This window comes from Lissotriton helveticus, chromosome 1_1 (assembly GCF_964261635.1).
Source record: "Lissotriton helveticus chromosome 1_1, aLisHel1.1, whole genome shotgun sequence".
In the NCBI taxonomy this organism is placed as follows: Eukaryota; Metazoa; Chordata; class Amphibia; order Caudata; family Salamandridae; genus Lissotriton; species Lissotriton helveticus.
The window spans coordinates 1362821216-1362847973 of record NC_136057.1 but is presented as its reverse complement, the minus strand read 5'-3'; the positions used below and the strand labels follow the sequence as shown (position 1 = coordinate 1362847973).

General features: G+C 46.4%; 1 protein-coding gene across 3 annotated transcripts in view; it reads left to right on the top strand.

Moving 5' to 3' along the window:
• The window catches only part of MGAT3 (beta-1,4-mannosyl-glycoprotein 4-beta-N-acetylglucosaminyltransferase), a 98317-nt gene extending 73060 nt beyond the window's left edge, over positions 1–25257 (top strand). For all 3 annotated transcript variants that reach the window (XM_078683454.1, XM_078683448.1, XM_078683445.1), the window contains exon 2: positions 16700–25257. In XM_078683454.1, coding sequence (XP_078539580.1) covers positions 16701–18206 — 1506 coding nt within the window. In that variant the 5' untranslated portion in view covers position 16700 and the 3' untranslated portion in view covers positions 18207–25257. The remainder of the gene's footprint in view (positions 1–16699) is intronic.
• Positions 25258–26758: the final 1501 nt, after the last annotated feature.

Here is a 26758-nt window from a genome sequence, read left to right as displayed (position 1 = left end):
TGCGTTACAAGCAGGCAGTAGCAGGTTTCTCAGGCTGTACATTTATTTTTTTATTTTTTTTTACTTTGCCATGCTGCCAAGCATGAGGGATGCTGTGAAGCGTGGCGACACAGCAGTAGGTCTCAAAGGCCAGACCTTTTGGGTTCTGTCCTCTGTTTCATCTAGCACAAACTTTTCACTGCTTGTATCTCGTTTGTTCTCTGTGTTCTTCTTGCATTCAAGCATTTTCGTACATTCTAAACTTTCCGGCTGCCATGCTACAGTTAATAATGCTACTTTGTATCCCAGAATATGGCTAATTTCTGCACTCAGTCTCGAAAGATATTTCGTACCTGGACCATACCTTTAACCAAGGCCACTGGAATTATTTGATTTTGCAGTTTACCTCATTTGCCACATACTCCATCATATGCTGCATAATCTGCAGATTTTGACAAAAATACGGTTTCAACCCAGTTGGATCAAAAGTTTAAAAAAAAAAATGTTGCGCCATGTTTGTGTGCAGCGAAAGGCTGTAAACAATGGTTTACTGGTTCTCTTTCAGTTCCTTAGGGCCATATGTATCAAGCAAATTTGCATTCGCAAACGCCAAAATTTGCCAAATGATATGTATAAAGGTAAATCTGGTGCAAAACAAGGAATCGCAAAATTTGCGATTCCTTATTTTGCAATTGCATTTAAGAAATCGCAAATTTTGCGATTCCTTAAATGCAATGTATGAAGCAAAACAAATATGCTAATTGTCCTTAAGGAATCGCAAATTACCACCAACTTCAAGTTGGTGGTAATTTGCGAATTCCTTGAAAAATGCTCATTTTAGCATTTTTCAAAGTGCCATGTGACGCACATACATGCCCATAGGGCCTTTATGTGCGCCACATGTGCACCCATGCTTATTTCAGGGGTGCAACAGGGTGTCCTTTAGACACCCCTGCACCCTTGAAATTATTCTCAATTTGCGAATTGCAAATTGAGAATAACTTCCCATTCATTCCTATGGGCCTCCTGGCCCATAGAAATGAATGGGAAAGTATTCCTTAATTGCGATTCGCAATTTGCGAATCGCAATTAAGGAATACTAAGAATTCGCAAAAAAATTGCGAATTTGTACATACATCCCAATTTGCGATTCTGAAACAGTGATTTCTAAAAAATCGCTATTTCAGAATCGCAAATCTGGTTGATGATACATATGGCCCTTGGTTCTGTATTTGGTTGTATGCAATATAAAATATATCATAAATAAATGAATGAAAAAAGTTCTGTATTTGATTGTTAAACTGGTAATATTGAGGTGGACTCTTTGCCCAGACAGTATTATCATGTGTAAAAAAAAATAGAAAATAATGAATACTGTCAAAAAATGTGTGGCATTGTGTCACATAACTTGCCTTTCCTTCCAGCATAATTTAGTCAACCCTGCCACGTAATTTTGCGCTCCCTGTCGCATAATTCCAGTGCTCCTATCTTTACCTTTGCCATCAAAGCGTTCAAATGTATCTGGCAATAATTCAGAAATATATTATATCTATTTTTTTTAAAAGCTTCTCCCCTGCACACGTTGTTATCAAAAAAAGAATAAATGTCTCTTCTGTGTCAAATGTCCTTGTTCAATTATTACAATTAACATAAAATGGTCTTTTCCACTCTTGATTGATGCTTCCTCAATAACAAGTCGTTGGGTGTTCGTTTGTTTCCTTTATTTCACATGAGAAAATGCCCAGCCAACACGTGTTTCATCGTGGGGAGTGACCCACACAACTTCTTCAGGGCTGATTGGTATAAACGCTAAATTGTCCCGTTCGGAGGGGCGGCCTTAGGCATGTGCAAGCTGTGCACCTGCACAGGGCCACCAAACCCCAGGGACCACCACGCCAATATATATCATTAATATAATAATCCTCTGAGGATGGATACATATTTGCGTGGCGGCCCCTGGCAGGGATTTCGCGGCCTCCGGCTCTGTTCCACTTCCAAACACCCCTCCCCCCCCTCTTCACTGGCCTCCGCGCTCTGCCCCGCCCGGACCCCCTCTTCCGGGGCCCCCTACCTATGCTCCCTGACCAGGGCCGACATGAGCCTAGAGCCGCCCCTGTCTCCGCCGGTTTTACTTCCGTCCAGGCTGTGTGTGGTGATTAGGTCCTCAAATATTATTAAAATCCTATTCTCCCGGTTCCGGTGTATCTAAAGTCCTGCCGTGGTTTTTCAGTGTTCCGATCCCTCATGTGCGACAGCACATAGATGCTTCGTTAAACCCCAATATTAATTGGCATTTAGGCGTGTAAGCCTTGTCTCTATCTCCCACTCTGTGCGTTTGTGTTGTGACCCGGAAGTAACTTTGGCGAAGTGAAGCAGAAGAATCTATGCGCTGTCACACAGGAGGGATCGGAACTCCGACAACCACAGCAGGACTTTAGATACACCGGAACCAGGAGAATAGGATTTTAATAATAGTTGAGGACCTAATCACCACACACAGCCGGGAGGGAAGTAAAACCGGCGGAGAGAACAGGACAATTTAGCGTTTATACCAATCAGCCCTGAAGAAGTCGTGTGGGTACCTACCCGCGATGAAACACGTGTTGGCTGGGCATTTTCTCATGTGAAGTAAAGGAAACAAAGGAACACCCAACGACTTGTTATTGAGGAAGCATCAATCAAGAGTGGACAAGACCATTTTATGTTAATTGTAATAATTGAACAGGGACATTGGACACAGAAGAAGAGACTTTATTCTTTTTTTGATAACAGGGCGTGCAGGGGGGAAGCTTTTTGTTTGCATGGTGGAACTGGTTAACGGTCCAACAGGAGGGTTCAGGGTGTGTACTTCCCTCCCATGTTTGCACCACACGGAATTTTGTCATCACACTTTACGCACACTAGGGAGGCGCCACATCCTCACTTGAACATAAAATATCTATTTTTTTTAAAACAAGAAAATATATAACGTTGTCCGGTTTGACTGGAATACAGACTTTCCTTTTCTCATACCTGTACCTTTGGTTTACTTTAAATGTTCAATAAAAACGATTATGATTTTTTTTTTTTAAATCACAGCATTAATAACTTGATCTGTGAAAAACATCGAATCACAAATATTCCAGGACTGGAGTAGCATTCAACATTTACGGAGGCCTAGAATATTGCTCAAGCAACAGTGGCTTCAAACTCGACTTTTTCAAACAAAAAAACACTCTCTAATTGCTTTATTTCTTGTTCTAAAATCGCACCTTTTCCTGGTAATGACTTTTGTAGTGTCGACATAAACATTAAGCAACCTCCTACAACTGGCATTTGTCGTCTGTTCGCTTACAGTGAACCAGCAGATACTAGAAATGTGACCGAAAACAAATGTTCTCGCCTCTTGTTATGGCCGCGCTGTGTCGTTCAACCGAACGCTTTCTGTCTACGGCTGCCTATACAGTTGTGGCCGGAAAAACCTTGCATGCTTCATGCGGAAATTGTAGGCTGGAAATTAGGAATGTGGAACCATGGCGTGGTATTTCCTGCAGCAATGATAAAAAAACTAAAAGCTTTAGGGTCGGGCAGGGCAGGGCGACCGTGTTTTTTACTGTCATTTTTATGAAGGGTTTAAGGCGCAATAATGTGTTATAAATGGGTATAGTTAATAGCAATGGGTGAGTTTTTAATAATAATATTTTGAGTGTTAGTGTTTTATGTGGGTGTTGTAGTTGAAGAGAATGAAGGTTAATTTGGCAGCAACTTGAGCTTTACTGTTAGTTTTTGTTTGTTTGTTTGTATTCCTAGTTTGCATTTTTCTGTGTCATGTTGCACAACTTGTAGGCTCCCATACTGCTTTTCAGCTGCTGCAGGGCACTCGCGGAACTGCTGGGGGAGTGTGAAGGGCATATATAGGTCATTGCAGCAGAGGGTGTGCCTGGGATTACTTTAGATCATTGCACAGCTGCAGGCAGTGTGCATAAAGCGTTTTTCGGCTGTCAATCATCGAGCATGAACAGTACTGAATAAATGGGGGTCGGGGAAGATCCGGAAGCTTGAACCTTGCAAATGGAGGGGTGTTCCTCCAATCCGTTTTAGAAGCTTAGTAGACTGAGGGAGACGGGCTGTAATCCGGTGGTTGCCTGGTAGGGTGGGAAGACCTTTCCATGGGATCTACGGGTGGGTATCTATGTGCACTGTGAAGTGGATAAAAGGAAATGGCGTAATTTACAGGACGGCGCTAAAGAGAATCTGCCCCAAAAAATATGAGCAAGTTCCCCTAGCATTTATGTAATTAACCTGCAGCACGTTCGGTAGACAAGATCTACCGACTATGCACCCCACTTAGGGCCTTATTACAAGTACGGCGCTCCACAGGACAGCCGTAATCGTAGTGGAGGTCCGCACGCCATATTATGAGTGTGGCAGTCGGACTGCCACGAGACCGCAGACTCCACTGGGATCAAGGATCTTGCTGCGCCGGTATTATGGAAATGCGGTACAAAAGGGGGTGGTGATGGACGGAGCATCTGAACCAATCAAACACTCACACCCAGTCAAAAAATCTGGGTTTAATCCATCACCGTTCTTAGCCCACTCTGCCACCCCAGTTCAGACATGGCCATATGCAAATCAGTCTGACCCTGTGCCTCATGGGAACAGTCCAGCCCGAACTGCCAAGCCATGCCTTTGCCACTGGATTCAAGCAAGCCTGGCTGAAGACAGCTGAAATGCCAGAAACCGGTCCTAGGAAGCTTGTTTCCGGTCCAGGGAAGTCATGGCTTGGCAGTTCGGGCTGGACTGTTCCCATCAGGCACAGGGTCAGACTGATTTGCATATAGCCATGTCTGAACTGGGGTGGCAGAGTGGGCTAAAGAACGGTGATGGATTAAACCCAGATCTGTTGACTGGGTGTGAGTGTTTGATTGGTTCAGATGCTCCGTCCATCACCACCCACTTTTGTATCGCTTTGTTCGCCATAAGTTGGCAGGGTATGCTCAGTTTGCCACTGGATTCAAGCAAGCTTGGCTGAAGACTGCTGAAATACCAGAAACCGGTCCTAGGAAGCTTGTTTCCAGTCCAGGGAAGGCATGACTTGGCAGTTCGGGCTGAACTGTTCCCATGAGGCACAGGGTCAGACTGATTTGCATATGGCCATGTCTGAACTGGGGTGGCAGAGTAGGCTAAAGAACAGTGATGGATTAAACCCAGATCTGTTGACTGGGTGTGAGGGTTTGATTGGTTCAGATGCTCCGTCCATCACCACCCCCTTTTGTACCGGTAATATGGAAATGGGCAGGAAAATGCTGGCGTTGCTGCAGCATATTCCGACTCATTTCCACCACCCGTTTCATGGTGGTGAGTCTGCCATGAAAAGGGTGGCGGGCATGGGAGTATGGGGACCCCTGCTGCTTCTGAGCCTGGGGGTGCATGCAGGGGGTCACATGTTGTACCCCCCTGGATTTGCACTCCTGTTCCTGCACATTGTAGCATGCATGCCGCTCCGTGCAGGAACGTGCTGGAGGCCCTGTCACGGCGGTTGTGTGCTGTTAATGCTCTTCTATGAGCCTAACAGCTCACCGCTGCAGCACCGCCCAGCCGCCATGTATTTCACTCGTAATCTGGGAGACGGGCTAACTACGGGCTTGGCTGTCCTCCTGTCAGGGCAGCAGTGGCGGGCTGACAGGAGGAACACCAAACTCGTAATAAGACCCATAGCGTGTGCGTTTCCAGTGCAACATTTGGTGACAGAAATTCTTCAGAACTGATGGTCATTGATAGGATTTCCACCAGAGGCTTTCTCCCCAAAGTAGTTCCTCCCATTGTAAATACCCACACTTAGACGGAGAAACCTCTTGTACCCTGGTAACAAATCCTAACAATGAAAAACATGGAAGATTTTCTACTGCTGGCTTGGTAGGCCATCTCTTTGGTATCTGAAAAGTCCCATGGCCAATGTCTAAATAAGCTCAACATTATTTAGATGGAGAACTTTCTTTGAGCATGCAAGAGCCCTGAAGAGAAATGGTGTTGGGGCTAGACCCAAATACAGATACTAGAGGCATGGAGGCTAATGCACTTCCTGTACGAGACTGAGGAACTGCATCCTCCTATCTGATAGAGACATCTAGCCACAGATTCCTTAACTTAAAATATCCCCAGGCGTCAGACTGGATCTGGAAAAGTTTTTGCAGCAGCACCTCTGCGCACCGGGGGACGGTGCCACATGACCCCGCCCTGACGTTGTCCACGTACGTGACGTCAGCGAGGTCATATAAGTCCCTCCCAGCGGGCTGACGTCAGTTTCCTTCTTTTCCGCGTGCAACGCGGATCAGGAGTGAGCGGTTCCTCTGGCCTGTTTTCAGGCCCCCTTTTCGACGTTTCGTGTCTGGAACAGTGTGCATTGCCTTCGGGATTGAAAACTTGTACTTCCAGTTCGCGACAGATGTCTGCGACGGACCCTCATCTTATTTGTATGTGGTGTCTGGGCGAGCACCATCACTCCACATTCTGCGACACGTGCCAACACCTTAAGCCGAAGTCCCGGCGGGAGCCCCGGATGAAGCTTCTCTCGGCACGGCTGTCCTGGTCGCAGTCGTCTCGTCCCCCGGCCTCTTCATCGCCGGTGGGTCCCTCTTCTTTCCGGTTCCACCGTCGATCGCCTTCTGGGGCCCGGGGCTGTCGTTCGCCACTTGCAGGTAAGTCGAGGTGCATGTTGCCGAGGTCCTCAACCTCACTTTCTTCTGTGGATGGGGGCACTTGTTCCTGGAACATTCCAGATGTGTGCCCCCGACAGTCGCCCCCCCCCTCTATCTGCCCTATCCGGGTGCGGGGGTGATTCGGGCCCAAATGGAGGCCTACGCCACAGACTTGGAGGCCTCCCTTGGGTCCTCTCCCATTCCTGGAGCGTCCTCGGGCCTCTTCTTCTTGCGGGTTCCCCAACGGACTCGCTGGTGGGTTCTCCCCCGGTGCCAATTGGGCCATCGGAGATGTGGTGTCGTCAGGGCGCAGCCTAGCTGGGTCCCCCTCTATCACCTACAGCACTCCTGCTGCGCCGCATAGTCCCGCGGGGCTCACTGTGGCATCGCAGGTGGTTGCTGGTGCTCAAGGCCTTGCCTTGAGCACACCCTGGCCTTCCGGGCAGGCGGCTGCCTGTCCGGAGCCGGGGTCAGCGCCGTTCTGGCGCCGTTGACTTGCCTCCCCGGCTCCGCCTCCGCTTCTTTTGCCGGAGTCGGAGCCTGTCCTGGTTGAGGCAGAGTCAGCGCCGGTGCAACGCCGGAGGCTTGCCTCCCCGGCTCCAGCGGCTTCTCCTTCTTCGGAAGGGCAGCTTGTCGTGGTTTCGGCGCCGGATGGAACCGAGTCGGAGCCCGACGTGGCACTGTCGGTGCTGGCCAATGTCGTTTTGGCGCCGCGTCAATGCCGAGTTGTTGCTTCTTCTCCGGAAGCCTCGGGAGAGAGTTTGGCATCGCCCTCACACCCGGCGATGCCGGAGGTATTCTTGCCTGTACCCCCCTTAGAATTTGTGGAGCCTCCTCAGGAGCCCCCAGACCCGGCAGGCTTGTCGCCTCCTCAAGAGCCCCATCAGGATCCTTATTCTTCAATGGGGCTCCCTTCACTGGGGCATTGGTCGCACCCTCCAGTGTCTTGGGAGGGTTAGCTTACAGCCCTCCCCTACTGACGAGCTGCTGTGCCCTCTGCGTAGGGCTACCAAGGCTAGTGCGGCTTTTCTGAGAGTGGTCTCCCTGGCCACTCTCATTTTGAACATGCAACCCCCTTCAGCCCCCTTCTCTGTGGACCCTCTGCTGGAGGTCCTTCACCGTGGGTCCGGGAATGTGGAGCCGCTTCTGCCCTTTGAAGCTTCCCTTTATGATGCCCTTTTAGGTACCTGGGTTCGACCTGCTTCAGGTGATCTGGTAGCTCGTTCAGTTTTGCACCGCCACCGTCCTGCTCCACATGATCCTGTTTGCCTTTTTGTGCACCCTGATGTGCAGGGGTTTGTTTTGCAAACTGTCTTCCCTGCCCCGACTGATGCTTCCTCCCTCCCGGGAGTCCAGACGGCTTGAGTCATGGGTTCGGAACATCTTTGCCTCCACTAGGGCTGACCTACGGTCCTTAAAAATGGTGTGTGTTTTGGCTCGGGCTACCTCTGCCCTGTGGGACTCTGCAGAGTCTTTGCTTTCTGCCACCTCTGAAGGCGCTCGTGTCGATCTCCTTAGGGATGGCCGTGACCTTCCCGAATGAACGATCCGCTCGGCCTTGGATACTGTGGATTCTTTAGGCCGGGCTATGGCTGGTTCTTAAGGCATCATGTTTGGTTAAGAGATAGCATCTTCCCTGAGAATATCCGGGAGCGACTGATTGATTTACCCTTTGATGGGGTTTTGCTGTTTGATGCTCACGCCGAATCGGCGGATCACCGCCTCTTTGCGGGCTTTCGCCCTCCCACTTAGGCCTGTCTTCCGTGGTGGTGCCTTTTCATTTAGCATTCTTTAGATGCGTTCTGTGTTTTGGATGGGCAGTAAGCCTTGGGTCTTCTTTTCGTATGGTCAATGGTGATTACCCTTTTATTGACATCCCTTGGATGCATTTTGCTATGAGCTGACAGTTGGCCTGCTGTGGCAGTATTCCACAGGTTACTGTGTCTGGTCCTCTGACTGTGGTTTGCCCTAGGAGGTGTTCCTCATTGTTTGGGGTGTCCATGTGGAGTACTTGTATGCTATTATATAGCTCTGCTTATCTCACCTGGGCCTAGTGATCCTGTGGGCTCCAGGTGTCACCTGGTGATGTTATATTCCGTTTTACGGTGTTCAATGTTTTTCCCTGGTGCCATCTTCTGTACACCTTTTGCCTGTTTCACCTCCTTTAGGGGGCTTCATGGTGTTTCTCCTCTTCTATGCGGTTGCTGCCTGTCATTACTGCACTAGGGGTGCTCCTATACGGCCATGTTGCATGGCCCTGGAGATATATATATATATATATATATATATATATATCTATCTATCAAACCCACAAATCCAGTGCCTTTCTCCTGCACCGAAATGGCGATGCTCTGGTAAGGATTTTTTTATTATTCTTTAATGCTTTGAGCCATGACACGTTTCGGCCGGGTCCCCTGCCTTGATCACATATATATATTTATGTAGTTATGCCGATTGCCATGAGTATTCCTCTTCCTAAATCGTCCCCTCTCTTCAAGGCTGTGAAGTCTGAACCAATATCTCCATGTGTTGGGGAGCTTGTTAGTGTTGTTTGCGGGATTGCCCATACGGTCCCTCTTTGCTTGCACTTACTGTGGTGTTTTTCCAATTTTACAACTGCTCCCTTTACTAGTGTTCAGACATGGTACTTATCTCTTTCTGGATGCCGGTTACTTCCTCCAGTTAGAGGTTTGGTCTTGGATTCTGAAACTCTTCTCACGTTTCTACGCCTTGGTGCTTTTTGTGGCCACTTCCTTCCGATGTGCCTCTTGCCTAGGTATCACCTTACTATTCTATAAGCTAGGCCTGCAGGACAGCTCTTCTGCTTGCAGTTGTCCTTGGTCTATTCCGTGCAGATCTATATTTTTGGGTTGATTCTCTCTTTGGCCTTCATGCAGCCCATCCAGGCAGTCTTCTGCTTTCTTTGACTACGACACCTTGAGGTCTCTGTGGCCATTGCCTGCTGCATGTTTCTATGGTGCCCTGCTTCAGAGGGCTTTGCATTGCTGCTGTTCGCCCCTGTCTCCCCCCCCCCCCTTCTGGACTCAGTGTGCACTTAGCGTGCTTCTTAACCCACCCGCTATTATTAAAGCGTTGCTCAGTTTGTGACTCTTGCACCTTGGGGTTCTTGGCAAAAGCTCCTTAAGCCTTCCTTCCATAGGCTGGTCTGGTAGGATCTGGCTGCATCTCTTCATGTTATTCGCGTCCTTTGGTCGGTGTCCACAGAATACACCATTAAGCTGAGAGTGGTCCTTCTTCCTCTCTCTCTCTTCTTTGTTCTGGTATATGGCTAGCGCCGTTTCCACCTGTCGGTTTTTATGCGGGTATAGTGTGGTGGCATTCTGGGATGTCTGGCATCCCGTTGTTTCTGCTCTTCCGAGCTACTTGGGTTGCTGTCTAGCTGTTCTGCCATTGCATCCCCCATTGTCTGTCACTCTGTTGCCGGATCAAAGACTTGACGCTTTCTGTTCTCTCGCAGACCCAGCTCCCCTTTGGGGTATGGCTGTGGTATCTATTCTAAGTTAAGGAATCTGCAGCTAGATGTCACTATCCGATGTACGAGTTACTTACCTTCAGTAACGATGTATCTGGTAGAGAAGTTGTCTAGCCGCAGATTCCTTAACGCCCACCCAGCCTCCCCGTTCTGCGAGGGCCTTGCCGAGTGGTGTTCTCCACTGGCCTCTTTCAGTTGCCATTGGTATTTCTCTCACGGGAGTTCAGATTGTTGCACCCCTCTGAGAGTTTCCATATACAGTTAACTTCTGCTGAGGGGCTTCTTTCCTGTGATATGGTGCCTTTTGATTCACCTTCACTAGGAGATTCATTTTCCTCTCCAGTTACCTCCCCTCCTCTATTGACTCAGGGTCCTGGTCTCCTCTTTAGTCGTCCTCTTTGGGGATTGCTTTTGCTCTGTTTCAAACCTCCTTGATTATAGGGGAAGGGCCAGTCTTTTCATACCTTCCTGCAATGGACTGTTCTATCTGTGCTCCGTTCTTACTGGACAGCACAGTTCTACATGATAACGACAGTCTATTTCTGTCTGTTAAGGTGCTCTTCCTTTGTTGCACTTGGGGAAGGGTCTTCGCTTCCTTTGCAGGGCTCTTTCTCACAGTTTTCACTTATATGTAAGCAGTGTCTGCTTCTGTCTTTTACAATGGTGTCTTGCACCAACCTCTTCTTTGTTCAGATTTTTTTGCCTTCACACACTGTTGCCATACTGTCAGAATTTTTTTGTTGGGGTCTCCGCAGAAAAGTTTCTCCCAAGAAAACTGACGTCAGGGCGCCAGGAGGGACTTATATGACCTCGCTGACGTCCCGCTCGTGGACGACGTCAGGGCGGCGCCGTCCCCCGGCGCGCAGATGTACTGCTGCAAAAAAAATCCGGATCCAGTCTGACACATGGGGATATTCTATATTAAGGAATCTGCGGCTAGACAACGTCTCTACCAGATACATCTTTACAGAAGGTAAGTAACTCGTAGGTCTCTACTCACCCCGCCTCTCAGGCAAAAACCCATACTCTACTGTCACAGGCATTGGGCGCAGTTGGTGCCCCATCTCTTTGAGTACTAGACACCTTGGGTTTCTAGTGAATGCTAAATCTGAGGAACCTCTCAGTTGATGGTTCAACTCCTCTGATTTCTGCATCCTAGCCTAGTCTGGCTGTCCCTGGTTCACAGGTCTCCTGTGAGCAAACACCATCTCTATCTAGCAGGTCTAGTGCCATTGGCAAGCAGGGGCCAGAGGGGGCCAGACTGCCCCTAAAAGTATCAAATATGGCAAAACTCTTGGGGACAGGAACTTTAAAATACCAGTGGATGGTTGCCAGAATTCCCTGCATCAGGTCCTCTGAAGTTGAAACGCTCTTCATGAAAACTTGTTATTTAGGGCTTGATTCTAAGACCGGAGGAACAACATGCATGCCCAGGTGAAGTATCGCTCTGCCGGATCACAAGAAGTCTTGTGTTCCTGCACTCGAGCTTTTGGGCTCTAGAACAGGGGCGCTGGAAGTAGGGGTGTGGCAGGTGCTGCAGACCCCAACATAAACTTGAGAGATTTCCACCAAATATTGGGCAGTAATGAAGCCAATGACACTGTTTTCCCTCAGTTATTGGACTGCTTCTTCAACCTTTGGTCTGCTCAAAGTTTATCAAAAGTTGTGTAATTAAATCAGGATGACTATCTGCTGCAAACACCGTAGTTTTATGAAGCATGTCCCTCTTTAAAGGAATTTGGCTGACCCACATTCGCCTTAATGCTGGAGAGTGACCGAACGAATATTTTGGGTGGAGTGAAAAAGCAAACTTGTGACATTTATTTCACTTATTGTGATGTGAACAAGGCTGGCACCACTCAGTTTTTTTGTTTTTGTTTTTTTTTAGAACTGTGCGTTCAGTTGACAATGACACATACACAGACCCACAAGTTGATTTTGACACTATTAATGGCCCAAGATGTTCCAGACATAGAACAACACATTATAACAATACAAGTGTAATCTGGGAGCGTAATGTATTTGCCATTTAACTACCCTGCATCGCAAGGGGTCTCTGATGGTCTAGTTTCAACTTTTCCAGACATAGAACAACACTTACAATTGTAATCTGGCGGCTGATTCCAGATATCCCACACCAACCCACCAGAGCAAGTGATCCCTGATAGACAAGCTCTTGGTGCCCCACAACTAAAACCCACTTTACAATAGCAAACTAAACAGAAAGTATGTCAACAGCGGGCAAATATCTCTCTAGCCCTGACCAGCAGTTAATCCAACAAGGATAAAGGACAATGAGATGGTGCACCACCTTTTGTACATAAAGCTATCCCTCCAAGGCATAAAATACATCAAACAATAAAAACCTAATATCCAAAAACTGGGGAGGTCTAGCTATTGTCTACAGAAATGCCCTTTTGGATGGAGGACTAGACAGCCCTAGAATGGTCCCCATTTCTGACTTACACATGCGCATTTAACCTGAATTCCAGATCCTCACTATATAACCTGCCAAGACCGCCTTACTCGACTTTTACGGTGACCACCTTAAGTCAACTCTGGGTAGTTCGAGACCTCATACCACCCATCAAAGTCGCAAGCAGATGGGTGCTCTTTCTTCATCCATGAGAACAAGCTCTGGAAACGAATTCCTGCACATATAATAGGAATAATCAATCTCCCTTAATTCCCGAGAACCCTAAAATTAACCATTGCTCCTCCCACCAATATAATTATAATATGTAGATTGGAACGTAGGCATGCGCAAATAAGCCTATTCTTGCACTCTCTGCAACATCTCATGTTGATGCACAATAGCAAACCCAACACAATGTTCGAGGCATGTATCTCAACCTCACGCACCTTATCCGACATATTGCATACACAACGGATTACATCTTCCAGCTATGGACAATTTCATACCATACAATACCAAAAGTATGTTTGCTATTTATAAGGAGCTCTGACGTGGCCTATGCATTTGCAAGAAAAGAGTTCCAAGGTACTTTAAGTGTTATCAAAAAGTGAATTTTCATGACCATCGGAATTTTATGAGACATAAGTTTGCGAGTATTAGGGCTTTTGGAGGGAGTCTGGGTATTGTCAAGAGCAGAGCAACTCGGTGTTTTAATATGACTGAGGTTATCATGTCCACTGGAATTATGCAGCAGAGGAGGGCTAAAGTATGCAGAAGGGTTGAGTAAATTAAGTTATACAGCGCAATGCGGCACAATTTTGTCATAGCATTACTTCATTATTTTGACACTTTTACGCCTGGGAATTGTTGCACCTTATTTGTACCAGTTTAACACCCATATATAGCATTAAGTAAAAGAAATGTGTCCAGTCAACCTTTGCATAGGGCCCTCTGCTGTTCGGCAGCTCTTATTGCTGCGTTTTTAGTAACTTGTTAACTGTTTGAGCTAGAACAATTTATTTGGGTTAATATCTACAGATTTTGCAGGAGATGATGGAATATGTGGCTAATCAATAATTATGTGAAAAAAGCCGCTGCCACACAATCTCATTCTAGTGGCCAACCAACAATAGCACAATATATACTGAGCCGAAAATAGGCATTTTATCTCTGCCCATGAATCAAAAAAACAAGCAGCTTCTAAATAAAACTTTTGAAATTATTTCAAAGAATATGCAAGCTTTAATTATATACCATCGAGTAATCCGGATGATCACTTGAGAATTAAGATACAAAACAATCACAAAATTATCTGTTTGTGATTACCACAGATTATTCTCAATCAATCAATCAATCAACCAGTACATTTGTAGAGCGCACAACTCACCTGTGAGGGTCTCAAGGCGCTGGAGGGGGGGCGAGGCGGGGCGTGCTACTACTGCTCGAACAGCCAGGTCTGATTCCATATGTACCAAAATCTATGACCAACATACCTGTTGACACGATCTAGGTCCGATATCGTAAGTAACAGTCTTCCATAGCAGGGTAAAAGTTTAAATAATGAAATGCCAATGTTCACCTGTAGCTAACGTCCTCCCTTTCCTGGGCTTTCTGACTATATTTTCATGGATTTAACTATTAATTGTTGGTTTTACCACCCTGTTCCCTTTATGAAGTCACAGCTTTTCATAAAACTAAATCTTTTGATGGGCATTTTCCTTTGCAAAGAACTGCTTTGTGGCATTTAAGTCTTGGAACATAGCAGCTGAGCTAGCCGTTCTATTTCCGGTGTTTCTTTTACCATAGCACAGTACTTCTGATAGCCGCCATTTTTCTGGGCATTGCATGTATGATGGGCATTACTGACGCTGTAGCTCAATGTTGTTTCAGGTTGAGCAAGATATCATGTTTTACACAAACATATTTTGGTAGCGAATTGATAATTGAACCTGATCACAGTAGGTATTTGATGCTTGTTTGAGTTACATTGGGGTGACGCATCAGGGTAGAGTTCTACATTCAAAAGCATTAGGTTAATTCATAAGGTTTCTATGAGACCATCTATAAAATCGGAAATGTGTGTCAAACTGCACTACTATTGACCATATTTACAAAAAAAAGTCTTTGGGAGGCTCACATGAAATCGGCTCAGAAGGGTATATTGTTCGAATGCATCCATACCCTGCCGTATTACGTAACATGGGAATTTTGGACTACCCCTATATTTTACAGGTTGGGGCCACTAGCCAGACACCCATGCTGAAAACTAGCCCATCACCACTGCTGGAGAAACTCAGAGTCCAGTTTGACTAGCGGGGAAGACAGCGGGTAAAATGGGGTGCAGCATACGTGCCCGTTGGGGCTGCGTGCACAAGCCGCGGCCCATCCCCACTCCCAACCCCCTCCCACGGTACAAGGGTCCACGGAGAGCTTTGAAGGCTCCCCATAACTCCTAATTGGACGATAAGGGGAGGAATTACCGGCTCTTTTTGGTCATTTTTTGTGCCCAGTAATTCCGACCCACCCAAGGCTCTAGGGCAGTGCGTGCGACCGGTGCCACCAGACTGGGTACTGACTTCAGTGGGAGCGCCCTGTTTGCAAGTTTATTATGGTTTTAAGCACCTGCTGGTATATTCCTTGCCTCCAGCAATTTTCAGGTAACATTACAAATGTCAAGATAAATACAGTGATTACTTTTCTTGCAGGAGACAGATCGAAGTTTTGTCTAGTACATGTTTTGACTCCTGGTAAGGTAGCACAGAGGGTTAATATGCCTGCTGCAAAGAACTTGAGCAATGCAGATCACAAAGGGCATATAATGTATATAGGTATGTGGGTTACTGCTTTTGCCAGAGATCCTTTTGTTACTTGCAGTTAATAAGTTAAAGTCATAACATAGAACAGTGACCTATTAACTGTCATCAAATAGCTACATGCCAACTGCATGATATAGATTAGAGCATGATATTTTCCCCATCTTTCATTATCCTAATGTGGCAAAACGGTTAATTAGGTCAGAAATCAATTCTTATTATCAAAGAGAACCTCCAACCACAGTGTTATATTTTAAAATCTGAGTTTGTGCCTCTCCAGACCAAACACTCAAACTCTTACACCTTGTAGTCGTGTCTTATGTAACATTTCCTATATGCTGATTTACACACCTATCATTGATTGTCTATGTAGTGTGTGTGATGTAAAGTGCTCTGACACCCTACACTGATCTGAGTGGCACTATAAAACGAATTAAATGCATCTGAGAGAGAGCGGTCTCAATGAATATGACACCAAAAGGCCTCCCTGAAGGGATAGGGGTTCTATCTCAGTGGCATTATACTGCCCCTTTATCAGCTCCTAACTGTTACTGTGACCTTTTTTGAGGTCAATGCAACCTAGGTGGGTCCATATAAATGTCATGCTTCAAGAAGAGAGGTTATAGACCTTGCAATATCAATGGCTGCTAGGCTGACTACACCCCTTCTCCACGTCTCTTAAGTCATAATTAAGGCTCCCAGTTTTCTGTTCTTACTGATTTTTACAGATGAATACAGACACATTTTTTTGCCAGTCCGTATTTATTTTTTAAAGCGGAACAATACTGAAAATGAGGCTCATTGTGAGTGACTCCCTATGTTTTCTTTTGTGAATTCCAGGACAAAAGGTGAGCAGATAGGCAGGATGGGGACTTAATACACAGGTTGTGGGTTGCCTAAATTATAGGTATATGTTAGCATATATTTGTAGTATAATGCTATTTGCCTGTGGGTGTACTGTTTTACTAGATTTAGCTGTTTAATTTGCTAAAACGCAACTGGCATTAAAGTATGAATGTTTGTTTATCAGTTAAATAAATGTGGAAATATACCATTTTATGACTCCATTTATTCTCAAAGTACAAAATAAATATGGATAAATACCAATATGATGGCCCAAATATAAATAAGGATAAATACAGACGGAAATGTTAAAAAAAAAAATACCATGAAACCGGGAGCCCTAGTCATAATGTTATTCTTGGGTGTTATTCATGAGTGCAATCTGCAAACATTAATGCTCAGAGGGCTTCTTGCTTGCCTGTGTAGAGAGACTATTATTTCTCTGACCGTGACTTTTTGTGTTCTTCTTCCACAGGATGAAGATGCGTCGGCATAAGTGGTTCCTCGTCCTCTGCATGGCAGGCCTCAGCCTCATCTCCTTCCTGCACTTCCTTAAAGCTCTCTCCTACGTCCGCCTGCCCCGTGACCTCACGGTCTTCAGCCCCAACCTTGGCTTCCTATGGATGACCGCTCCAGTCACGCCTCAAGCAGATCCAGACCCACCCCCAGTAGGGCTAGAGTTCCTGCGAACACCCTTGTACCCAAACCCCCCACTCCTGCAGCCACTCAATCCTGATGCCTTCTCGGACCTGCACAAGGCACATCTATACCTTGCAGAGGATACCACTGAGTACTTTGTGCGTACCAAGGCTGGGGGCCTCTGCTTCAAGCCAGGCACTCAAACGCTCGATCGCCTACCTGCTGGGGTGCATGGTGAGGATCGTAATGAACGTCCATCTGGCCGCCAACCTACCCGCAAGCAGTTGAGTGGTACCCGGTCCAAGCGGAAGACTCATGTGGAGTGCCCCTGCTTGCCAGGCTGGCACGGACCCAGCTGTGGCGTGCCCACGGTGGTGCAATACTCCAATCTTCCCACCAAGGACCGTTTGACGCCGCGGGCTCACCCACGCCGCGTTATTAATGCCATCAATGTAAACCATGAGTTCGACCTAATAGCAGCCCGCTTCCACGAGCTGGTTGATGTTGTGGATGCCTTCCTGGTATGTGAGTCTAACTTCACCGCCTACGGTGAAGCCAGGCCTTTGCGTTTCCGTGAGATGCTACTGAATGGTTCCTTTGACTATGTGCGTCGCAAGGTGGTCTATATTTTTTTGGACCACTTTCCAGACGGGGGCCGCCAGGATGGCTGGATTGCCGATGACTACTTGCGTACGTTCTTGACACGCAATGGAATGAACCGGCTGCTCAATCTGCGTGATGACGATATTTTCATCATTGACGATGCTGATGAGATTCCAGCACGAGATGGTGTGCTCTTTCTGAAGCTCTATGATGGCTGGACAGAACCGTTTGCCTTCCACATGCGCAAATCTCTCTATGGCTTCTTCTGGAAGCAGCCAGGTACCCTGGAGGTGGTGTCTGGCTGCACAGTGGCTATGTTACGAGAGGTCTACGCCACTGATGGAATCCGGCTGCGACGCAGAGAGTACTATACCATGCCAGGCTTCCGGCAATACGAAAACCGTACCGGCCACATCCTAGTTCAGTGGTCCCTGGGAAGCGCTTTGCACTTTGCTGGCTGGCACTGTTCTTGGTGCTTCACACCAGAGGGCATCTACTTCAAGCTGATCTCGGCCCAAAATGGTGATTTCCCACGTTGGGGGGACTATGCTGACAAGCGGGATCTTGGCTACATCCGTGATCTCATCCGCACTGGAGGCTGGTTTGATGGCACCGCCCAGGAGTATCCCCCAGCTGACCCCAAAGAGCACATGTTTGCACCCAAGTACCTTCTCGCCAACTATGAACGCTTCCGCTACCTGCTGGAGAACCCTTATGAGAAAGCCGAGTCTGGAGGATGACCAGTGCCTGGTGCACAGGAAGGTGGGAGGAGTTGCAGGGAACCAGCAGTGGGTTCATGGATTAAGGGGTGTTGGGCTGTTCTTTTTGGTCCATTCCGTCCATCGCAACAAAACTTCAGGTGGTGCACACCGACGGTGAAAGAAGGGAACGGTCTGTCAGTGGTTGCCAGTCTAACTGGAGAAAGCAAGGTGGAATCCACCTCAGGGTTAAGTTCGGGGGTGCTGACCGAAACCCCCATTATCCTGGAAGCTGCATCACATGTGTTCAGTTATATTTGCAACTGATTCAATATGACAAGTTTGGGTGGATGGAGGTGCAATGGCAGAGCCGCGTGTGTGTCCCAGTACTAGGATTGAAGGGGTACTGCTGGTCAGGTCTAAGGTGCATGTGGGGATCCAAAAGCAGTAGGGGTTGTGTATCGGGATGGAGATGAATTGGCAGAGCTGAGTGTGGGCCCCGGTACTGAAATACCAAGGAGGCCATTGACCAGGATTCAGGTGCCCTGGCCCAGGTGTGAGTGGGACGCAGTACTGCAGAGGGTGGCTGCCTTGTCAGAGCTATCTGGAGATCCTTGTACTGAAGTAGCGTGGGTTCTGCAGGTCAGGAGAAAGGTGCACTAGAAGAGCCTTGTCTGCGTCTCAGTGATGGATCGCAAGGAGTGTGGGTGAGGATGGAGTGGCATCTGCAGAGCTGGACTAGCGGAGGGGGGCTGCATGTCTGTAATGAGATGCACGGGCGGGGCTGCATGTAGATCCCAGTCTTGGAATAGTAGGTAGGTGCTAAAGGTTGTAATTGAGCTGGATTGACAAATCTGTCTGGGCACTCAGAGCTGGAATAGGAGGTGCTGCAGGTTAAAGCAGAGGTGTGCAGGTAGAACTCTATGGAGGTTCCCCTGTCACTTATACAGCACGAATCTTGACACTGCTGCACATGGTTAAGCAAAAGCTGTTGAAAGGCGGTGTGATCGGTCCTGGCCCGTCTTTGCTCCCTCACTTTCTCTAGTCCTCCAATTTCTCAAGTGTCAAGGGCCAACATAACCGAAAAGCACGGTCTTTAGACCAAACTGTGTTGATTAAGATGGCTCCCCAGGTATGAGACACCTGGAAATTAACAGCCTTATTGAAAGGGGCCACGGTTGGGACTGCGTTCCAAAGAGTGGGGCTCGCACCCAATGAGGGAGGCTTGACCTGTCTGTCTTGTCCCTTTTTGAGGAAATTCTGGCACAGGCATGATCAGACCTGCTCTAGAGGCAGGTCGGTAGAGGAGAGCTAGACTAGGGGAAGGGATGGAACAAAGATCTAGAAATGAGGCACGTGTCTGCACAGGCGAGGATCTCACACTCCATCCTCCCCTTAAGGGAGGGAGGGAGGGAGGGAGGGTACTGGAGTCCCAGGATTAAAGGAGGTCACAAACAACATAATGTGCCCCCCACACACCCCCTTCACAAAGATTGCCATTCTGACACAAACATTAAAAAGTACAATTTCAAAGTTGAGCAAGCTCATCCAATTTATTTGGCGCTGTGACTTTGTCGGAGTTGATCCCTGTAGTTCGGGTTCTTGCCCTTTTGCTGTCTCTTCTTGTGACACCAGTGCAACAAGAGTGGCCGCCTCTGGTGTGTAAAAGAGCAAGGGACAGGTGCTCCGCAGCAGGATTTGGTTGCTGTTTAGAGGGCTAAAGTTCCAATGATGCCACCTGCACTGCCACATGGGGAAAGCTCTAAAAAACATATGGACAGGCTGGCTGCCTTGGGAGCACAATCAGACTAACCTCCTACAAGACTGAGTGCCTCACCCTCCCACCGAGAGCACAAACGAATCGAGACCGCGCTTTCCACACTCAGACAGGGAGCGCAAGCAGCCTACAAATGCAAGGGACTCTGAACATGCCCTCCTTACCCACAGGTCGACTGAGCACCTCCCCATCGCAGAGGAACCCTGAGCATACACAGAAAGCCTGGTCATTTCACCATCACAAAGAACACAAAGGTCTCACCCCCACGGAGGGAGTCTCTGCCTTTGATCCTCCAACAGGGAGCCTTATAAGTGTGTATTACACAGATACGGGCAACATTTGTCCCAAAAAATTAACCATTTAAAATCATAACTTTAAAATCAAAGGGCTCCATGCTAGAACTTGCCATCTGGTAGCAGAACTGGCCAAATCCAAATCGGGGCAACATTTAGAAGTATCAGCACCTTATACCTCTTATGTGACACATGAGGCTGGCAGGGACAGTAGTTAGAACTGCAACTTAGTAGCTTCCCTCTCTCTGTACATGACCATCCAAATCACTCTCTTCCCTCTGTAATGAACTTGAGGGGCAATAGTTTGAGCGGCATGGGTAAAAATTGTGCATTTTCACCCGCTTTGAAAGACTCCCCTTCAAAATAGCTTATCATATTGTTCCTGCTAGCTACAGCTCACATAAAAAAGGGAACCACTAAATTCTGCAAATTTTTAGCTCTCACAAACATCTACTGCACAGAATAGTTGGATCAAAATAGCCACTCTACAAAGCACCCGATACGTACTCGTTTTGTTCATGGAGAGGCAGCGATATCCCCTCTTATGCACACCCCGCCTCCCTCCCTAAAAAATACCCCCCTTCATTTTGTGCAATAGCGAATTTGTGAGGTACTGTTTTGTGGGATCCAGGGGAAGCTGCTAAAATTCGTGACACAACAGTACTGGTATGCACCGTCCACAGGGAGCAAAAAACTAGAAGTAAATGAGCATGGAGACTGTGAGCATACTCCTTCTGTTCGAAATAGGGGAGAACATGGGAAGGGACTGAGTGTGAGCTTGCAGTTTAATGAAGGCCCCTCCACCTCCATCCCATGTAAGAAGCCGGGGGTAACATGCGGCTCACTGTGGTATTTGATGATATTGCAAAGTAGCGGGTAGCCGAGACACTCCAAGATGGAACGAACGACGTATTTATGTATAATTTATTCTGCTGTATTGTACCCAGGCCTAGCCCTTCCACGATGCTGGTAGGGTGCGGTTTGCACAGTGTGTTACTGTTCCCAGCTCTGTCCAACAGTTCCCTGTTCTAACCACTGGAGGCCGCTCCTTCGGTCCATTGTGCATTATTTATCGTCACTTCCGGAAGGCCACAGGACGTTGTGCGAATGCTGCTGCTACAGGGGACGCTGTTCGAGAGAGATGTCAGACATGTTACTCTCCCACACCGCCCTCATTCCGACGCCTTTCATGAAAGGACAACATGTCATTCTTTTCTAACTTAATGCTTTTATTTGCCTTTTTTTGTTTATTTAATGAGACTGTGGATACTCCTCATTGGTTTCTTTCTGAGGTTTTCGACTTTATTTGTGCAAAGTATACTGTACGTCCATTAATAAGGCTCCGGGTAGAGGTTTGTGGAAATGGACAACCATCGACGGAGGGTGAAGGCGCATCAACAAGGAACTGTTAAAAATGGGAAAAATAATTGTGTTGCTTTGTCTTATGTCTATGGATTTGTGGAGGGGGAGACCGGGGGGCCACCGTGTTTGCTTGGGGAGAGCGTATCCTCGCTCTCATCAGAGGCGTGAATTGCACTGAATATGTTTAGGCTTGAAACTAGGGTGGACTTGAAGATGGGAAAACCAGATGCAAAGCTGCCATCGTGTTTCAAAACTAGGTCGAAAGACTAATTTTAAAGGGCGCATAACGTGTAGACCTGAAACAAGAGAAAAAAACTTTGCCTTAAATTCCTTGTGTTGGGCGTGGGCAGAGCAAGGTTGGAAGTATTCTCGATGCCGTGGTCAGTAAAAACAAATTATTTAAAGGTCGTTTCTGGCCTTTTTGATGGCAGCTGTAACTCGCACACTGGAGATGTGTTGGGAAAACTTACCACAGCAAAAAAACAAAATATTACCTAAATAAGGGAAACCACTGTCCCCTTTTGTCCCCAAAACAGGACAGGTTGCAGCGGCTCAAGGCATCTTTTGCTCTGACAATTGAAGGCTTCAATGTTGTAATTTATTTGGTGGGGAGTGAAAGGACTTTAATTTTGATGTTGTCAATGCATTCTGTGGATGGGTGTAGACGTTTTTAAGAGTAACTCCAGCACTGGTATCTTAGATTCACATGCCTGAGTTATACTTAGACACGCAGTTGGGATTTTTAGCATCAGCATCAATGAAAATTGCATGTAGTCTCCTACTTCTCAAGCGCTTACCTTCCTTGGTTTAGAATCATTTTAAATGAAGGAAGCATACATGGACCAAAGTTAACATTTGTGTGCAATGCGGGTTAATTTCAGTTGAACAGCTTTGAAAGAAGAACTATTCCAGCCCCTTTACCCACTCTACTCCAAGTAAATATTTAAACAAACCTGTGAAATCCAATAATCAAAATATTACATTTCTGTTCTAGATTTTTTGAGTTGCTTCAATTCAAAAGTAAGTAGCGCTCCCAATACGTTTTTTTGGGTAATCAGTGACACTGGGGTAAAATGGTAATTGTGAGTCAATACCTGTATGTGGCGAGCCATTTTGGATTGGCTTCTTTTATCAAGTTTCCATTCTGATTTTATAGCTCAATGACACTGCACCACGTCCGCAATCTTGAGTTAATATCCAGGAGCTGGATGTCATTTTGCATTGATTGCACTAACCAAGCTTACTTTACTTTGTTGACCAATGACACTGGATTGAGTTTCCCATCTCTGGTCAATTACAATGGAGTCCACTTTGAATTAGTCATATATCAGGCTACCTTTAGTCTCCTGCTAGTCATCTCGTATGTCGGTGGCCAGCTTTCTGTGACATTCGCAGTAATAAGAAAAACTGCAATGCTTTGCAACATTGTCATAACCTGTTCCAATTTCGAATCTTGTTTGCTAAAAGTTGTATATCTTAATGGGGAATAGACTACTGCTACATGTAGCAAATCACTTTTACTCTAAGATGATTGCACTTCTGAGTGTATCGTCAAAATCAAATGTTAAACTTCTATATTATGGCCAGCTTAATCTCACGTCTGCAGACTGAATCTGTCAGTCGTTTTTTATTTTACCATTTAAGACAAACAGTAGGACACCCACTCTGGAAAAAGAGGCATTTGGAGAAACAACTAGGGCTGTCATTTTGGAATGAGAGATATGCACTTCCTTCAATTGAAAACCTCAACGCGGCCTATTCTGTTGTGTTGAAAATGGAGTCGCCATCTTGGGATGGGATGGAAATGCATCAATGATCCAAAATATTTACCATGTTAGAATTGTAGCGTCCATCTTGAAAAAGGAGGATGTGGGCTGATTTAAATGAGAAGCTTTATGGAGGTTTCCAACCCTTTGCTACCTACATGCTTCAAATTTGTGGCCATCTAGTGATTAGAGAAACTGCAATGACCTTAGGATAGCTGACTCAGGCCTACTGTCGATCATGTTGACAATACAACGGCATACTTGCCATGGAAAGATTTTCTCTTATGTGAGTTGGATGCCTCACTAGGGCCTACTTCCTGTCTGAAATGGGATATCCATGGTTAAAGGGTAACATTATATTGAACTGTAAAGGGATATAGTGCTGCAACTACTGCAAACAACGGGCACTTCAGAAGCCATCCCTAATTATCAGGATAACTACTAATATTAGTAATTCCCTTGACCAGGCAGGTTAAAGTAATATACCTGGCAGTGCAATGGTTGCCACTGGAGTTGTTGTGACTTGAAAAATGGGGATACGTTTACCCACCCCCCTACAAATGCTTTGGACCATTTATAGCCAGAATCCCAGAATGCATTGACTTGTGCTTGATTGGTGAGGAGGATGAATTCAGAACGTCCAAGTTTGTAGATCCTCCAATTTCGTTCTTCTGTGTGTTTTTTACGGAAGTAAGAAGTTGGCTTAGAGAAATTCAAAGGACCTCCTTGCAAGAAACAGTAATTCCTGTTCTAAGAAACAGAGAGGGAACTGCTGAGAGTAGAGAAAAAATTGTGAAATGGGTGAATTAACTTATGAATGGATAGAAGGAAAGCAGGGGACTCTGGGAAGAGAGGGAAAGGGGAGGGGTTAAAGGAAGATCTGCTAATGGGAGTAAGGAAGAAAAGGGGAAGGACGAGAGCTGGAACAGAGCAAAGAATGAACCTGTTAACTACTGTGGGGGGAAAAGTCAAAAGAGGAATCGGGAAAGAGAAGGGGCAGGGAAAAAAGGAAAAACAGCGAGATCATGAACTGCCGAAGAGAGAGAGGCGAAAGCCTGAACTGCTAAGAGGAGGTGAAACGTCGAAAGTGGGGACTGCTGAGAACTGGGAAAAATCTGAGACCGTGGGAAGGAATAGAATAACATGAAAAGGTGGATACGGAAGGCAAGAACTAACTCCTCCGGACAAATAGCATAAAAGGCTAAAGGGAGAATAGACAGCAATAAGCAGGGGGGGGGGGGAGTTGCAGGAGTCCGAGAAGGAAAGCTTGCAGAGTCAGGGCTTTTGAGGGTAGGAGGGAAAAGCAGGGACAGAAGCCTTTACGGAGAGAGGATGGTGGGGCGAAAGAGCATTAACTGTCAAACAAGAGAGGGGACAGATAGTGCACAAGGAGTGACAAAAAGCTCTTGTGGGGAGACCAGGGCACCATGAACTGAGGAGGACAGATGGAAGTTCAAGAGTTGTTGAATGAAGGAAGTTGGGGAGAGCATACATTACTGGGGTGACAGTGCAGGGCGAGGGTGGAAACGACAGAGATCAAGAAATACTGAGGGAAAAGGTCTTTAAAATGATGTCCTTCCATTTCTTTTCAACGTAAAACTGGAATACTTGTGTTAATCTTGTTTGTGGGGTAGCACAGAGGATGTTGGGCCAGGGGGTAATTCTAGGCTTTATGGCTTCAGCCAAAGCCGCCTGCTCCTACAGTTCATCACTGTATCCCAAATACATTATGTAATTAATTTAAAGAGATTTTTGTACGGATAATCGAGATGTAAATGTTACAGATTATTGTTATTGTAAATGATTGCGCATTTACTTATACCCTGAAAGGGAAATCGGGGAAAAGAATATAAATTAATAAAAAAGATATAAACAATAAAAATATTTAAAACCTAGACCTCGTTTGGTGTTACCTGTGTAGAGATTTTCTTTCAAAGCGACCCCAGACAGCAGAGCTGTCCAACACATTCCTCATTTTACAAGCTCAGACCTCAGATAGAAGGTCAAATAGATCTTAAGGGATCAGACAGCAGAGTATTCCACATGTTACACAGATCCTATAACCTGAGTCTTCCCATAGTAGAACAATCTCTCATGACTTCAAGATCTCAAAGCCTCATGGTTCCTTATTTTATTTTTATTTAAAGAGTTTTATATAGCGTTGGCTAGACCCAGAGGTATCGGAGCACTTTAAATGAGAATCAACAATGCAACAGAAAAAGTTCAACAATTACACAATAAATCCCCCCAAAAAAGGCAGTACAATTAGGAGAGGAGAGAAAGGAGAGAGAAAAGTAGTGGAGGGGGCAGGGGAGGTGAGAAAGGGAGGATAAGGGAAGAGACAATAAGGAGAGACGAAAAGAAGTCTTTCTAAGGACCGACTGGGTAGGTGATGACCAAGGAGGGAATCCACGGCCCATCTCCCCTATAGCTAAACCAGGTAGCTCCATCGGGCGTCGGACAGGAAAGTTCGGTCTCAATACATTGAGAGAGGGTGGAAGGAGAGACATAAATAGAGGGTGGATGGGGGAGGAGACGACAGGAGGGAGGAAAGGAAGTGTAACAATGTGGTTCAACAATATAACAGAAAAAGATCAACAAATTACACATTACACATGCTGTCCACTAACTAAAGTGAGCACCTTGCACCAATCCAAACTACCCTTATTGATGATAAGGTCAAAGACAACCTTTAAAGAAAGCTATCCTAGTGGTAGCTGTGGAGAGCAGCCTTCAGGCTAAGTCTCGAAGGAATGTAAAGCAGCTTGTTTTACCAGTCTATAACCTCCTGAATGACGAAATGAAAAGTGAACCACACAAGGAATATATAAAATATATGTATTTATTACTAAACACTCTCTACTAACCTCTTTATGAGATTAGAGCACAAAGCACATGATATTAAATCACTAGAACGAAAGTAAATAGCACAATACACAGTGGGCTCCAGGGGGAGACCAAACCATATACTAAGTAGGTGGTAGAACAACAGCGACTTGACTAGACACAGTGCCTAGAGCACGTAGAATCACTGGGACCCCAAGGAACCACCCAAGGTAGTGACTCGGGACCCACGGTGGACGCGTGCAGTGTGAGTACACAGCCGAGAGCTCCGTACAACTCTGTTGGAAAGTCGCGGTTGGAATTTTAAAGTTTAAGGACACTTAGGAGAGGACTTTGAGCAAACCCTTTCGAACTTAGAAGGTTCTAAGGCTAGCACCCAGGTGAGCACCGGAGTACTCGTGTTACCTAATCCAGGGGAGCCGGGTGCATAGGTGTCAAATGGTGTCGGGAATCTTCGTCATTTTCAATGGCGTGATGCTGCCAAGTGCTGCTGCCGTGAAGAGGGAAAGTGTCTAGTGTGATTCAAGCCTTGATCGAAGCTGAGAAGAACCT